The sequence below is a fragment of the Epinephelus fuscoguttatus genome, linkage group LG9 (genome assembly GCF_011397635.1).
Source record: "Epinephelus fuscoguttatus linkage group LG9, E.fuscoguttatus.final_Chr_v1".
Taxonomy (NCBI): domain Eukaryota; kingdom Metazoa; phylum Chordata; class Actinopteri; order Perciformes; family Serranidae; genus Epinephelus; species Epinephelus fuscoguttatus.
Genome location: NC_064760.1, coordinates 3,651,592 through 3,665,237, shown reverse-complemented (window position 1 = coordinate 3,665,237; position 13,646 = coordinate 3,651,592). Strand labels below are relative to the sequence as shown.

At 44.1% G+C, this 13,646-nt stretch overlaps 1 protein-coding gene across 2 annotated transcripts in view; it reads right to left on the bottom strand.

Annotated features, from left to right (window-relative positions):
- shtn3 (shootin 3) overlaps positions 1-12,189 on the bottom strand; it is a 45,669-nt gene extending 33,480 nt beyond the window's left edge. For both annotated transcript variants that reach the window (XM_049586435.1, XM_049586436.1), the window contains exons 1-2: positions 11,921-12,189; positions 2,046-2,106 (exon numbers count right to left, since the gene is read on the bottom strand). In XM_049586435.1, the coding sequence (XP_049442392.1) occupies positions 2,046-2,106; positions 11,921-11,992 (133 nt within the window). In that variant the 5' untranslated portion in view covers positions 11,993-12,189. The remainder of the gene's footprint in view (positions 1-2,045; positions 2,107-11,920) is intronic.
- Positions 12,190-13,646: the final 1,457 nt, after the last annotated feature.

The following is a 13,646-nucleotide window of genomic DNA, read 5'->3' as shown; positions in this document are numbered from 1 at the left end:
ACCCTCAGACATGTCCTTTCCTCCACCCTCAGACATGTCCTCTCTTTCACCCTCAGACATGTCCTCTCCTCCATCCTCAGACATTTCCTATCTTGTGCCCTAAGACATGTCCTTTCCTCCACCCTCACACATGTCCTCTCCTCCATCCTCAGACATTTCCTATCTCGTGCCCTAAGACATGTTCTTTCCTCCACCCTCAGGCATGTCCTTTCCCCCACCCTTTGACATGTCCTCTTTTCCACCCTCGGACATGTCCTCCTCTGTCCTAAGACATGTCCTGACCTCCACCCTCAAACATGTCCTCTCCTCCACCCTCACACATGCCCTCGGCTCCACCCTCAGATATTTCCTCTTCTCCACCCTCAGACATGTCCTATCTTGTGCCCTTAAACATGTTCTTTCCTCCACCCTCAGACATGTCCTCACATCCACCCTCAGACATGTCCTCTCCTCCATCCTCAGACATTTCCTATCTCGTGCCCTAAGACATGTCCTTTCCTCCACCCTCAGACATGTCCTCTCCTCCATCCTCAGAAATTTCCTATCTTGTGCCCTAAGACATGTTCTTTCCTCCACGCTCAGACACGTCCTCTCCTCCACCTTCAAACATGTCCTCTCCTCCACCCTCAGACATGTCCTCTCCTCCACCCTCAGGCATGTCCTCTCCTCCACCCTCAAACATGTCCTCTCCTCCACCCTCAGACATGTCCTCTCTTCCACCCTCAGACATGTTCTTTCCTCCACCCTCAGATACGTCCTCTCCTCCACCCTCAGACATGTCCTCTCCTCCACCCTCAGACATGTCCCCTCTTCCACCCTCAGACATGTTCTTTCCTCCATGCTCAGACACGTCCTCTCCTCCACCCTCAAACATGTCCTCTCCTCCACCCTCAGACATGTCCTTTCCTCCACGCTCAGACACGTCCTCTCCTCCACCCTCAGACATGTTCTTTCCTCCACGCTCAGACACGTCCTCTCCTCCACCCTCAAACATGTCCTCTCCTCCACCCTCAAACACGTCCTCTCCTCCACCCTCAGGCATGTCCTCTCCTCCACCCTCAGGCATGTCCTCTCCTCCACCCTCAGACCTTCAGCTTCCTGCCCTGATGAACATTTCAGGGTAGATGTAGAGGCTGTTGTAATGTCACAGTCAGGTGACCCACAGGTGGAGGCCACCTGCTTCTCCTGTTAGCCTCTGTACAGCTGACTGGACTGACTGACATCATTAACTGGTGCAAACTGGACACAGAAACATCCACCCCTGGGTTTATGTGTCATCATGTAGGAAAGCAGATCTGTGTTTCACACCTGCTGCATCATTACATGATTTTACAGACCTGTCACATAAAGACACAGTGACTGATGAAGACCTGTTTCATTGAACCAAATAAACTCTGCCCACAGTCACAAAGAGCCTCAGCTCATTTAACCACAAGTTAAAATCCTTCGCTGTCTCTGATGTTTCTCTGCTTCACACAAACATGTGACAGTGCTGACGCCCACAGCCTTCACATCTGATCAGTCCTAATATCTGATTATTAATGAATCATCTTACCTGTGTGAATGTTCCTGACAGGAGCTGCTGTGTTCTCCACCTTCTTCCTAACAGCTAATAATCGAAGGTTAACTCCTGCCGTTGGCTACTTAACCTGACAGTCGTCATGGAAACACAGTTAAACACACCCATTGAGAGGAGGGGGTGTGTGTGATGTCATGTCGACAGAGGTGAGGAGGAGAGGTGTGAAGGCTGAAGAGGTGGAGGTGTCAGCTGTCTGGTTGGAGGTGGGATGATGTGTCGCCGTGCTTTGTGCTCCATGATATCTGATACACTGTGTGTGTGTGTGTGTGTGTGTGTGTTTAACCTTTTAAAGGATAATTCCACTTTACCATGTCTGGGTCTCATACTTTAAGTTTGGCCATTGTTCTTGTCATCTTTAGATAAACCTTTAGATGAAGTCTAAACGCTGCTCTGTGTATGTTTGTGTGTGTGTGAGATGAAGATGATGGTGGAGGAGTGTGAGGAGGCTGCAGGAAGCTGGACTCACCTCTCTTGATGTGTTTGAGTTGTCTCTCAGCCTCGTCTCTCTCCTCCGTCAGTCTGTTGCACTGCAGGGACAGACAGACAGACAGACAGACAGACAGCAGGTCATTAGATCAGGACACTGACACCAACACACAGTACAGTTACACCCACTCAGTCTGCTGTGTGTCTACACACTGAGCTGTCACACAGCACCAGTTTTTTAAACACAATAAAACCCTGAATATATTTATTAATATTTTAAACTGACAGATGTGAGAGAAAACACATCTGATCATTTGTGCTGACAAATAAACCATCCAGTTAATAATGTGTGCATGAATAAGTGCTTCCTCTCATTAAAAATTCATACTGTCAACTCAAATTACTTCATTCATTCATTCATTCATTCTCTCATCCTCACATTAATTGTGTTGAGTTATTGTACAAATAAAAACTGACAAATAAATATTCACATCTTTTACTCAAGTGAAAATAAAAGTACCACAGTTTAAAAATACTCCACTACAAGTAAAAGTCCTGCAGTAAAAATCTCATTAAAATAAAAATACACATATAGCATCAAATTGTGCTTTAAATATCAAAGTAAAAGTACCTGTATACAGTATAAGGGTACTTTTACTTTGATATTTAAAGCATAATTTCAGTGTGCTATACATGTATTTCATATTATTGGAATATTATCACAATGCATCCATGTGAGCAGTGCATAAAAGCTGAAAAGACAGTTATGTTTATGGTGTTTGAATCAGACAAATCTATTTTTGTCCATAAAGGGAGTATGATTGAGCCTTAATATGACCCACGGCAACGTTTCTTAAAGTAGCACAACACAAAAACAACATTTATGACCATTAACAGTAGCAGTTTCATAATGTGGTTTACGCTGTGAAAGTGTTGCAGTCTGGTTAGCTTTAGGAAAAGATTATGGGTTAAAATAAGCACTTTTGTTATGTAGCCTACAACTGACGTAGATACGTACATATGTGATGAGAGTTAAGTACGTTATATACACAAAGTGAATAAATGAAACATTGACTTTAAATATATCAAAACTGACTTTTGGTTTCACACATTGCAGAATCAAAAGAGGCGTGTAACACAACAGCATCAGCCTCTAGTGTGACTTATAATGTACGCGTCGGCAGCATTTTATAAACAGTGACTATGGCACTGACATGTCAGTAACATAGACTGTATAAAAATACGGACATTGTCACCGTGACGTCACCCATTGGTTTTTGAGGAGCTGGTTTGAAGCTCAAAGTAGCAGCTTTGGCCGTTGCCATCTTGGCAGTGCCTGACTCCGCCCAACTCCCGGCCAATCAAAAATGGGCAAAGAGGCGGGCCAAATGAAGCCTGGTTGCCTAAACACGCCCATCTCGCTCGAAGCTGCTAAGTTAGCTAAGGTTAACAAGCTAGGCTACTCTGGCTAGCCCTGTGGTGTTGGCTGCTCCTGCTTGGTGCCAGCTCCCTCATGAAACAAAATATCCAAAAGGCACAAACACGGCTGAGAGGTCAGGTTTAATGATTTGAATTAGCTGAGATGAGGCCTAGCACATAGCCAGCGGCTAGTTAGCCACCCGTGATGGCGCCCCCTATCACTCCAAGTGACCACGCCCTTAATTATGCACAATTTTAAGCCTTAATAAAATTTAACCGATGAGTTAAAAAAAAATTCACCCCCCATACAGTTGTCATGAAAGGGGAAATTAGCTATAGAGACCAAAACCGTTTTGTACCAGACTGTAAACAGGTTTATTTCTGCTGTAAAGTTGAGCATTTTAACATGGTGGTACTATAGAGTGTGCCAGGGCTGACGTCAAAACCTGGAAGTTTAGCATCGTGCTGGTTCCCGGCAGAGAAAGTGAATGTGATTTTTGCATTGCGTTTTGGGTTATGTCAAAAAATAAGCTCTGTGGCTAACACAAGTTTATGATACTTACAGGTTTTGTTCAGCGAGATAATCTTCACATATGAACACCTTTCATACCGCATTTGAAGCTTAAATGCGATCGCCAGAAGTAAAAAGCTAACATTAGGCTTTAACGGACTACATGACTACTCCACGGTCGCATGACTCTTGATGTCACTGCCACTAAGCTTTCAACTGATTTCGGCCACTTTACTTTAAAAACATTGTATAATGGGGAAATCGGACTGTTTAAGCTAAATAAGAAGCTGTAATGGCGGACTGCCAGCACTCTCGCCTGTTCGGGGGTGATGACGTTTAATGTCCCCGACAGGGTTTGTAGTCATATTGAGCATCTTGTTAGCAACCGCCTTTTTTATGACACGTAAAAGCTTCAAAATTCACAAGTAGGGTATTTACTGACATGTTTTATGTTGTAGAACAAAACCTGAAACTTGCTTAAGCTTTTGTTAACCACAGACCTTATTTGAGGCATTTTACCAAAATCCCATTCAAAAAACGTATTGACTTTTAGACGAGAAAATCGGAAGTGCTAAAAGCGCTAACGGAGTTCCGGGTTTACTGGCACACTCTATGGGGATTGACTCACTTTTGGAGCCTGCCTCAAGTGGTCAGTGCAGTTTTTGGCACATCTGCATTGGCTTCACCCGTCACCCCAGGAGGTTGCTGCTTGGTCAATAACAATAATTTATCTTCCCTGTTATTTGGTAACTGACACATTTTCAGCTGCTGTTCTTCTTTGAGTTAGCCACTAACTGCTATCAGCTACTTTTAAAGTCTCCTTGCAGTGGATCACATGCATAACACGTGATCAAAACGTCACACTCGTGCAGCCCATGATGTTTCCTGCCGGCTGTCCCGTTCACTGTGTAGGTGACATATCTACCTCTGTTCCTGGCGCAGAGGTGAGACAACTCTGTCCCACCATTCTGTGACTGTTCCTTTTTCACACAAAAGTGAAGCGGCATAACAGCGAAATATTCTCGCCTTGAACACGCAGTGTAAATGGGAGCTATAGACTGTAGGGATGCCTCACAGACAGTCTGACACTCAAGCAGCCCCGCCTTTGAATATGGATAACTTTGGGCCTCAATAAAATGTAAATGAGTACGTTCAGCCCGTGTACAGTCGTCATGAATGTTGGAATTAGCTACAGAGACCAAAACTGTTTCTGTACCAGGCTGTAAACATGTTTATTTCTGCTATTAAGTTGAACATTTCAATATGGGGGTCTACGGGGATTGCCTCACTCTTGGAGCCAGCCTCAAGTGGACATTAGAGGAACTGCAGTTTTTGGCACTTGTGCGCTGGCTTCATTTTTAGCCTTGGAGGTTGCTGCTTGGTACAGACAAGCTTTGTGGTCATATCTTGAGGCATGACAGTCTCTGAATAACATAGTGAACTTTAACAAAATATTGTTTATCCTTTTAAATATCTAAAAAAAATATTTATTTAACCTCAGAGATGATTTGATTCTGACTTACACAGATCTATAAACTGCTGCTGTGCTGCTCTGGATGCACCTTTACAGTGTTATAAATGGAAACCAGCCTCCGTCTATCTCCTCTGACATCTTCAAATGTTCCAGAGACAGGAGATTTGGAAATCTTATCAGCTAACATTTCTGTCTCAGGAGACTCAGAACCATGTTCCCCATATAAACACTCATTTAGCCTGCTCCTCCTCCTCTGCCCTTCTCCATCCAGGTCTTCACTTTACCTCCGACAGCCCATCACCTCTGATAACAGACTGACTCTCTGCTCCCGCTGCCCTACAAAAGGCAAACAGGCCGTAACTGCTTATTTTCACAGCCACAGGATCTGATATAAGTATCCCTTGTTGTGCTAAATTTAGGGTGAGCAGCTGTGGAGGAGACCGTTTGGATGTTGGAGGATGAAACTTGGTGACAGCAGCTGCAGACGTCAGTGAGGTTAAACAACGCTGAAGGACAAACTGGAGGCTTCGCTTTCACTCCTTGTTTGTATTGTCTGTCCAATTATAAATAAATGTATTTAAAATAAAAAAAAAAACAAGTCCTTTGATTAAAACAAAACCCAGTTCACCCGACTTCATTTTGTCTTTCAACAGTGACCCACATTTAGATATCAGGTGTCCAGGTGTCTATCTTCACTACATTTTCTCAGAGACAGTTTCTGCTTATCCCTAACCTTCACTTGGATAAATGTTTTCCTTACAATTCCTCTACCGTCTCAGCTCAGGTTAACCAGGGAACGATCTCATCTGATTTGAGTTACTGCCTCTTTTCTTCATAGGACAGAGATGTACAGAGTCCCGCTGAGTGACCACGGTCAACAGCAGAGTATCCGCAGTGCTGCTGTTCTCTGCACACGCTTCATTTACGATGATAATTGGAACTCGTAAAGCATCCAGTGACCTCCTGTAGCAAAACTAACAGTCAACAAAGACAAGAGTCCCTTTGGGTTTAAGAAGAGAACTCACTGCATGTACAGTCATTCATTACATACAGTATATGTACTGTATATCTCCAAGTTTATGTTAATCAGTTCTAGTTATCTGAACTGGAGGTTCATTGAAATTATACCAATAATGTCAAAGTTTTGTCTCTCTGAGTGAACCTCTGCAGTGATGTTAAATATAAGACGATAGTCAGTATGTTTACATGACGTTGAAGAAAATCGATTTGTTGTGTTAGTCAATCCTACTAAATCAAATTTCTCAAAGTGTGTCTAACACACCCAGATAATGCGATTAGGGAGTCGAATTCCTTCTGCATGTACAGTCAGTCACACCCAAACTGGCCGAGGCGCTCTGCACATGCACCACAGTTTCCACCTCAGGTTTTGACCTCCCCTCCAAGAGTCACCACTGTAACGTGGTGTAGGGGTTTGCATATCCCTGTGATCCTGGGAGCTGTGTTGTCTGGGGCAAATAACCCCTGGTAGGGTCTTCCAAGGCAAAGTGGTCCCAAAGGATGGGCCAGACTAAGAGCAACCTCGATGAAACAGCACATTCAGGAGAAGACTACCTCGCCCAGTATGGAGACACCAGGGCCGCCCTCTGGAGCCAGACCTGGGTTGCACTCGCCAGTGAGCATGTGGTGGTGGGATCTTGGGTCATGGGACAAGGTTGGACGAATGACATGGAGCTGCCAGCCTGTGAGCCCACCACCCACAGGGACGGAGTATGCAGGGTTACATACCTGGGTTCACGTGTTTTTAGTAACAAAAGCTTTTGTTTTCAACAGCGCTGCATGGACACAGATCTTTGCACAGGAAGTAGGTGATGGACTGCGTTATGTCCTGCGCTCTCCCAGAGTTGGATGGTCTTTTTTTTTTAGCTCAGTGTGTCCAGTGTCGGTTGATTTTTCAGTGGAGCAGGTTTAGCGTTAGCTTAGCAGTCAGCGGCTAACACTATCTCTGGATGGTGGAGTGTGAGGTGAGCCCTCATGTTCGTAGTATTCACAGAGTATTTTAATCTCACATGACACAGCTTGCAAATCACACGTGTCATATCCAAGTCCTCCTTTCCTTCTGTGTTAAAAAATACAAAATAAGTCCAGACCTTTTATGGCATGTTTCTGATTTCCTTCTCCAGTGCCTCCATCTTTGTTTTTATGAACCTTCCTGCCAAATGCCGCTGACTGAGACCTCTGCTGACCATCATCAGGAGTGATAACATTCACACTCCCACACTGATGGAAGAAAACGGTGGATCTTCAACCCTGGAATCAGTGAACAACCGCCTCGACCTGCTGAGACAGGCAATACGAAAATGTGGAGGTACAGCCTGTAGTTCGAATAACAGCCCAGCAGAGTCAGCAAAACTCTGCAGGATGGCGCGTTTTGCATCATCTGGCAGAGTTTTGCCGGGGGCTAATGGATATTTAGGCACTGTTTAGATATACTAAAGTTTATCACAGTTCATTTACACATACTGCACACACTGTTGTGATACAGAGCTGGTTGGAAATTGATGAATTATTCCTTTAAATCAGATGAGCCTGCTCTGATCTCTTTAACATTAAAACACACTTAATGTAGACACTAACACACATTAAAAACTTCAACCAAACCCTACACGCGCACCCTCGTCTGATTTAGGCTGAGCCTAGTGTAATGACAGATGCCTCAGAGATGCCTCGTGACATTTAAAGAAAAGGAACCTTGCCCAGACGGGGAGTTCGATGTTAATGGTTCAAACCTGAGTTTTTTTAAGAGGGCGTAACTGCGTCAGGACTGCGCCGATATTCTCAGATAAAAAGGAGAAAAAGGTCGCTCTCTATCTCTCTACTTCTCTCCGTCTCTCCTCCGGCAGCAGGAAGCAGTTGTCCCACTTTCTCTCTGCAGCCCTACCTGCAGTCTCACACACTGTCAGCTCACATTTCCCTGAGGAGCTCAGAGAGCAGCGGGTTCACCGGCACACAGCGAGGCTCTGACGCTGCCGGGTGAGCGGTTCAATTCCCTCTGCTGCTCCGTGAGTACGGCCATGCACAACTACGGTTATTTCTTTTCAATTAAAAAAACATATAAATCCCCAGTTACTCATCTGACTGCACAGACACACATCTGCTGCTCAAAGTGTGGTCAGCAGTCAGTCATTTTCCTCTTTGCTATAATGCAAAAGTCCAGCTGCAAAACACTGAATTTCATTTCCCAAAAATTCTCTTACAACTAAATGACATGTGACAGTTCTTCATTAGAAGCAGCACTCAGGTTCTTTGTTGGAAGTGTTTGCAGCAGCTGCATCAGGCTCATGCTTTGATTTATTGGGGACATCATGGCAGGACTGAGGATCCACCAGCGTTTTAAGAAGAACAGACTCTGCAGTCTCTCATCTGTCTTACAAAGAAAAGGTGAACCATGTTGGGTTTTCTGTCCTCAAGGCCTGAAGCTACTGCTTTTCTCAATGTTTGGTCTGTAAAATGTCAGAAAATAGTGATCAGTGCCTTGTGCAGTTTCCTAAAGTGCAAGGTGACAAATTTACTGTCTCAAAAAAGCAGCAAATTCCCACTGCTGAGAATCTGCCACTGGACAGATTTGGGCAGTTTAACTTGGGAATAGACTTCTGTGATAAATCAGTTATCCAAATAAATTCTCATTAAGTTTGTGAAGCAACTCATCAGCAGAAGTCTTGTCTGTATTTAAAAGATAAAGAGTGTAAACACTGCTGATAGACGGTACAACTTATCATCTGAACCTAAATCATCATTTTGTTACTTAAAATATTCATAAATTCAAAAGTCCACTTACAAGCTTTCAGCTGCATTTCATGGTCTTCATTCAGTGAGCACTGCAGGTTCAGGTGTGTCATCACATGTGGGGCTTGGATCATGTGATGACCAGCATCTGTCACATGACCTGCTCCACTCACTGAGTGAAAACCATGAGCTGTAGCTGAGAGATCAGGAACAGTGTAAGTGAACCTTTGATCTCAGATTAAACTTCCTTGCTCAAGACAAGTATAGTTTGTTTGGCACTGAACTAAAAAAATCCACATATTTGCTTCAGAGGAGATGGCAAAGCATCATGGGAGGTGTAGCTGTTGAATGCTCACAGAGTAACTTGACTTGTATCTTTCATTACGATACTCCAGAGTGAGACGTTAAGAGGGGAGGAGTTAAATGATTAGTGTGTCAGATTTAGGGGGATTTAGAGGTGAGGATTTTAGATTTCAACCAGCTGAAACTTCTCCTGGTTAGAATTCCTTCAGTGTTCAACGAATTCTATTTCTGCATATGTAGGTCAATGGGCAGAGCAAGGCACTAACACACCTCCAGGGTTGGGGGTTCACTTCCTTGTGTCTCTGTGACTAGAACGAGATATTAACACTGATGAAGGAAACGAGTCAAAGTCAAGCTAGGGCTGCTGGTTCCATGTTCTTATTGTGGGATATTGGATGAAGCAAGGCACTACAGGCTCATTAATGCTCAAAGGAAGATATGGAGATGGACAGAGTCTTCTGTACATACTCTGTGTTGTAGACGGCGGTGGTCTGTGCAACCGTTATGAACATCCCAACATTATAGTATTCTATTCACTATGTTACCAGTTTGTTCCATATTGTCATTATCTAAATTTCTCCATCATCTCCTATGGTTGCTTTCTGGATATGTGCACAAATACAGATGAAATGAACGCAGAGTACGGACAGAAGGCGCCGTCTGTCTCCATATCTGACGTCGAGCATAAATGAGCCCTTACAGATACCAACAAAATGGAGCTGTACCATCAGAGATCATGGTCCGGACTCAAGGAGGCTAAGTCATCGAATCCTGCCAAAGGACTGTATCAATGTCAAGGATCCTTTGAATTCTACCTAAGATTGAGTTCTTCCTTCAGAGAATTTTCAAGGATGCATGCGTATCCTCAGCGGGCACTCTTCGCACATGGTTTGCTTGACTTGAAGGCGGGGCCTCTTCAACGACGCACACGTGGGAATGCAGTTTCACCAGGGTGTACTCATAAACTGTTCTTATGTTTTCCTACGAAAAGCGATGCACCCAAATTCGTGCATTTCCCAAGTATTTTGAAACGCTGTGATCATGTGACCAATGCGCTGACGGGAGTAAAGAACGAAGAAGTCCCAAGTGGTCTTGTAAGGAGGTATGTTCGAGTGTTGGAAAGGTCACAAAAACCAGGACTTTTCCCTGGAGCTTTCCCCTCGAATCGCGTGTTCAGAACCTTGTGAACTTTGAGTCGTTTTAAGGTCCTCGCCATGTTTCTTTTCCTAGACCTAACCATAGTAACTTAACGTTAAGGATGTAACATCATTTGCGGGGCGCTAATTTGTAGGATAAATTGTTCATTCATTCATTTTCCATAACTGCTTATCGTACTGGGGGTTGTGGGTGGGTGGAGCCTATCCCAGCTGACATTGGCAAGGGGCAGGGTTCACCCTGGACAGGTCACCAGACTATCACAGGGCTGACACATAGAGACAGACAACCATTCACACTCACATTCACACCTACGGACAATTTAGAGTCACCAATTAACCTGCATGTCTTTGGACTGTGGGAGGAAGCCGGAGCATCATGGAACAACTCCCCACCCCAGGGTTCGGATGCTACCCACTGCACTACCGTGCTGCCGGATAAACTGTTGTGCATGCATTTTTCATGGTATATCAAATTAACCGTTCTATGAGAATACGCTGGTGTTCACCTACTGCTAGGAAGGAGTCTTGAATAGCCTCTTTGGACCCGACCCATCCTACTAAAAAAGCATCCTTGACTTTGAGAAGCACCCAACGCATGAGGGTTCAGAACCCTGTTTAACTCAAGGAAGGAAGCAAGGCACTACTGACTGCAGGTTGTGGGTCAGAGGGAGGAGCTATAGGCACTGACACAGACCAAGTGTCATGAATTTGATTTTTGGGGTAATTCTGTGTGGTAATAGAGGCCCTGTCACCAGGAGATGAGGTGTTCAGGGGTAAAATCCTCCATTAGACGCAGATCAGACGCAGCTGTGGAAATAATGAAGGTTTTGGTTGATACAGAAAATCTGCTGTGATGAACTCAAACTGTTAAATATCAGCTCAAACCTGAGGCGAGGCTTTTTTTTCTCAGTTAGAGACATGAAGTCAGACATTCAGCCCAGAATGAGACACTCAGCACATTTCTCTCTACAAAGAAAAAGCCTCAAATCCATTCACAAATCATCTAACTTCCTCATGAAACCATCTGAATCCACCTCTAATATACATTTAAGGTATAATTTCTGCTCTCCGTGTCAACGGTGAGAAGAGGATGAATTTAGGGAGGGGTCCGGCTCTTTGATGTCTACAATAACCTCCAGGAGAAGCCGGCCGGCGAATTATACCGGCTGAAATGAGCCAGCAAACCGTCCCATCTGAGCCAGAGACACATGCACGGACCGCTGAGCACACACCAGAGATGTTCACGTGCAGAATAAACCGGATTAGAGGTGAATATTGGAGCAGTTTTATGCTTTTTATCGATTTACCTCTGTTCGCATGTGCGAGTCCCTCTCCTCCTCACATCCCTCCATCTGCGCCGATGAAGAGCAGGGAAGCATCCTCAGGAAAAGAGTGATCAAATATTCCCTCCTCTGCCTGTTTCCAACCTCACAGTGTTATTGAAAAGAAGATGAAGCTGCACACAGGTCAGTTCTAGCAGCACATGTCCGGATCGTATTCTTCCAAACACATGGGAGGATGGAGAGGAGCTCGGTACCGCTGCTGCTGCTGCTGCTGCCGGCGGACAGGATCCTCCTCCTCCTCCTCCTCCTTTCACTGACAGCATCATCTGGCTCCCCTGAACCCCTCCTCCCTCCCTCCTCTTCCTCCTCCCTCCTCTTTCTCCTCTCTCAGCGCTGCAGGCACAGTCGGGATGAACCATTTCTGCAGAGCGAGATGAGACGAAAATGTTTATTATCAACACATTTTACTCAGTTTTGAATTTAAATTTGTCTCCAAGCACACTGAGGACTGATATTAAAACAGTCCCCAATATACAGTCTCACCTCAGTCAGTTTAATGAGGAGTCAAGGGTGCGTTCAGGTGTTGATGGGAGAGTCCGACATGCGGGAATTCAGTCAGCTGAGAGACCAGCGTTGCATTCAGGTTCAGTTTTACACCAATATAATGTTGGCCTACTGTCTTTTCTAAAGTCTGTTTGTTTGATGTGCAGGAGATGGCGATAAAACCATTAATGGGAGTATAAACGTGTGTACAGACTCTAACATGTTCCTCTGTGGAGAACCTTGTACCGTCTGGATGTTCTTTTGTAAACCTTTTTATATTCAAATGCAGATTTACATAAACTGGCTGTTTCCTCCAGAGAACTCAGATCAGCTGCAAAGGTCAGCCTTCAACACTGAGCTCTGTGTGTGTGTGTGTGTGTGTGTGTGTGTGTGTGTGTTGTAATAGCTGTTCTACAACGACATCTAGAGGTGCTACTATGCAACTACAACTACAGACTCAACTGCTACCACCAGGGGCGTAAATATAGACAGTGCAAGCAGTGTGGTTGCACTGGGGCCCCTGAAGTGGGGGCAGGGGCCCATAGAAAGAGCAGGCTTTACAACTATTGGGTTTGGGAGGAGAATGGGCCCATAAGAGTGATTACCACCTTGAAAATCTGCCTGTGTTCAAAGAATTCTCATGAAATTCAAAAAGGTGCCATTTGCTATATATGTCCTTCAAAAAGACAAACCATCTCTGTCAAGTTTATTTTTTTATTTTTTAAAACAAAATTACGCTTAGTCTACATAAACTGTAAATAAAGTATAAAAGGTTTAGATTAAAAGAATAATTTCTTGTTTTCTTTGATATTTTCTGTAATATAGAGATGCAATGATGATTGTGGGTAACACACATGTTGATATTGAGTCTCAGTTTGACTGATCCCTGCTTCCATGTGCAAAATGGCATGTGCTCAGGCCCATCATAACAGCGTGTGCTGGCGCCCATGGTAACTACCTTACACCACTAACTACTACTACTATAGCCTAATAATAATAATAATAATAAATAAATAAATAATATTGTTTCCCTAATGGACTGATTTACATTTGTTACTATAATATACGTGCATAAAGGAAAACACATGAGTAGATTAAGGTAGATTAAGCTATTTACTAAATTACATTTTATTTCTGACCATATAGGTTATACAGAATTTACCCAAACATTATACACAGCTTAATAAACGGCCAATATTAGGCTGCC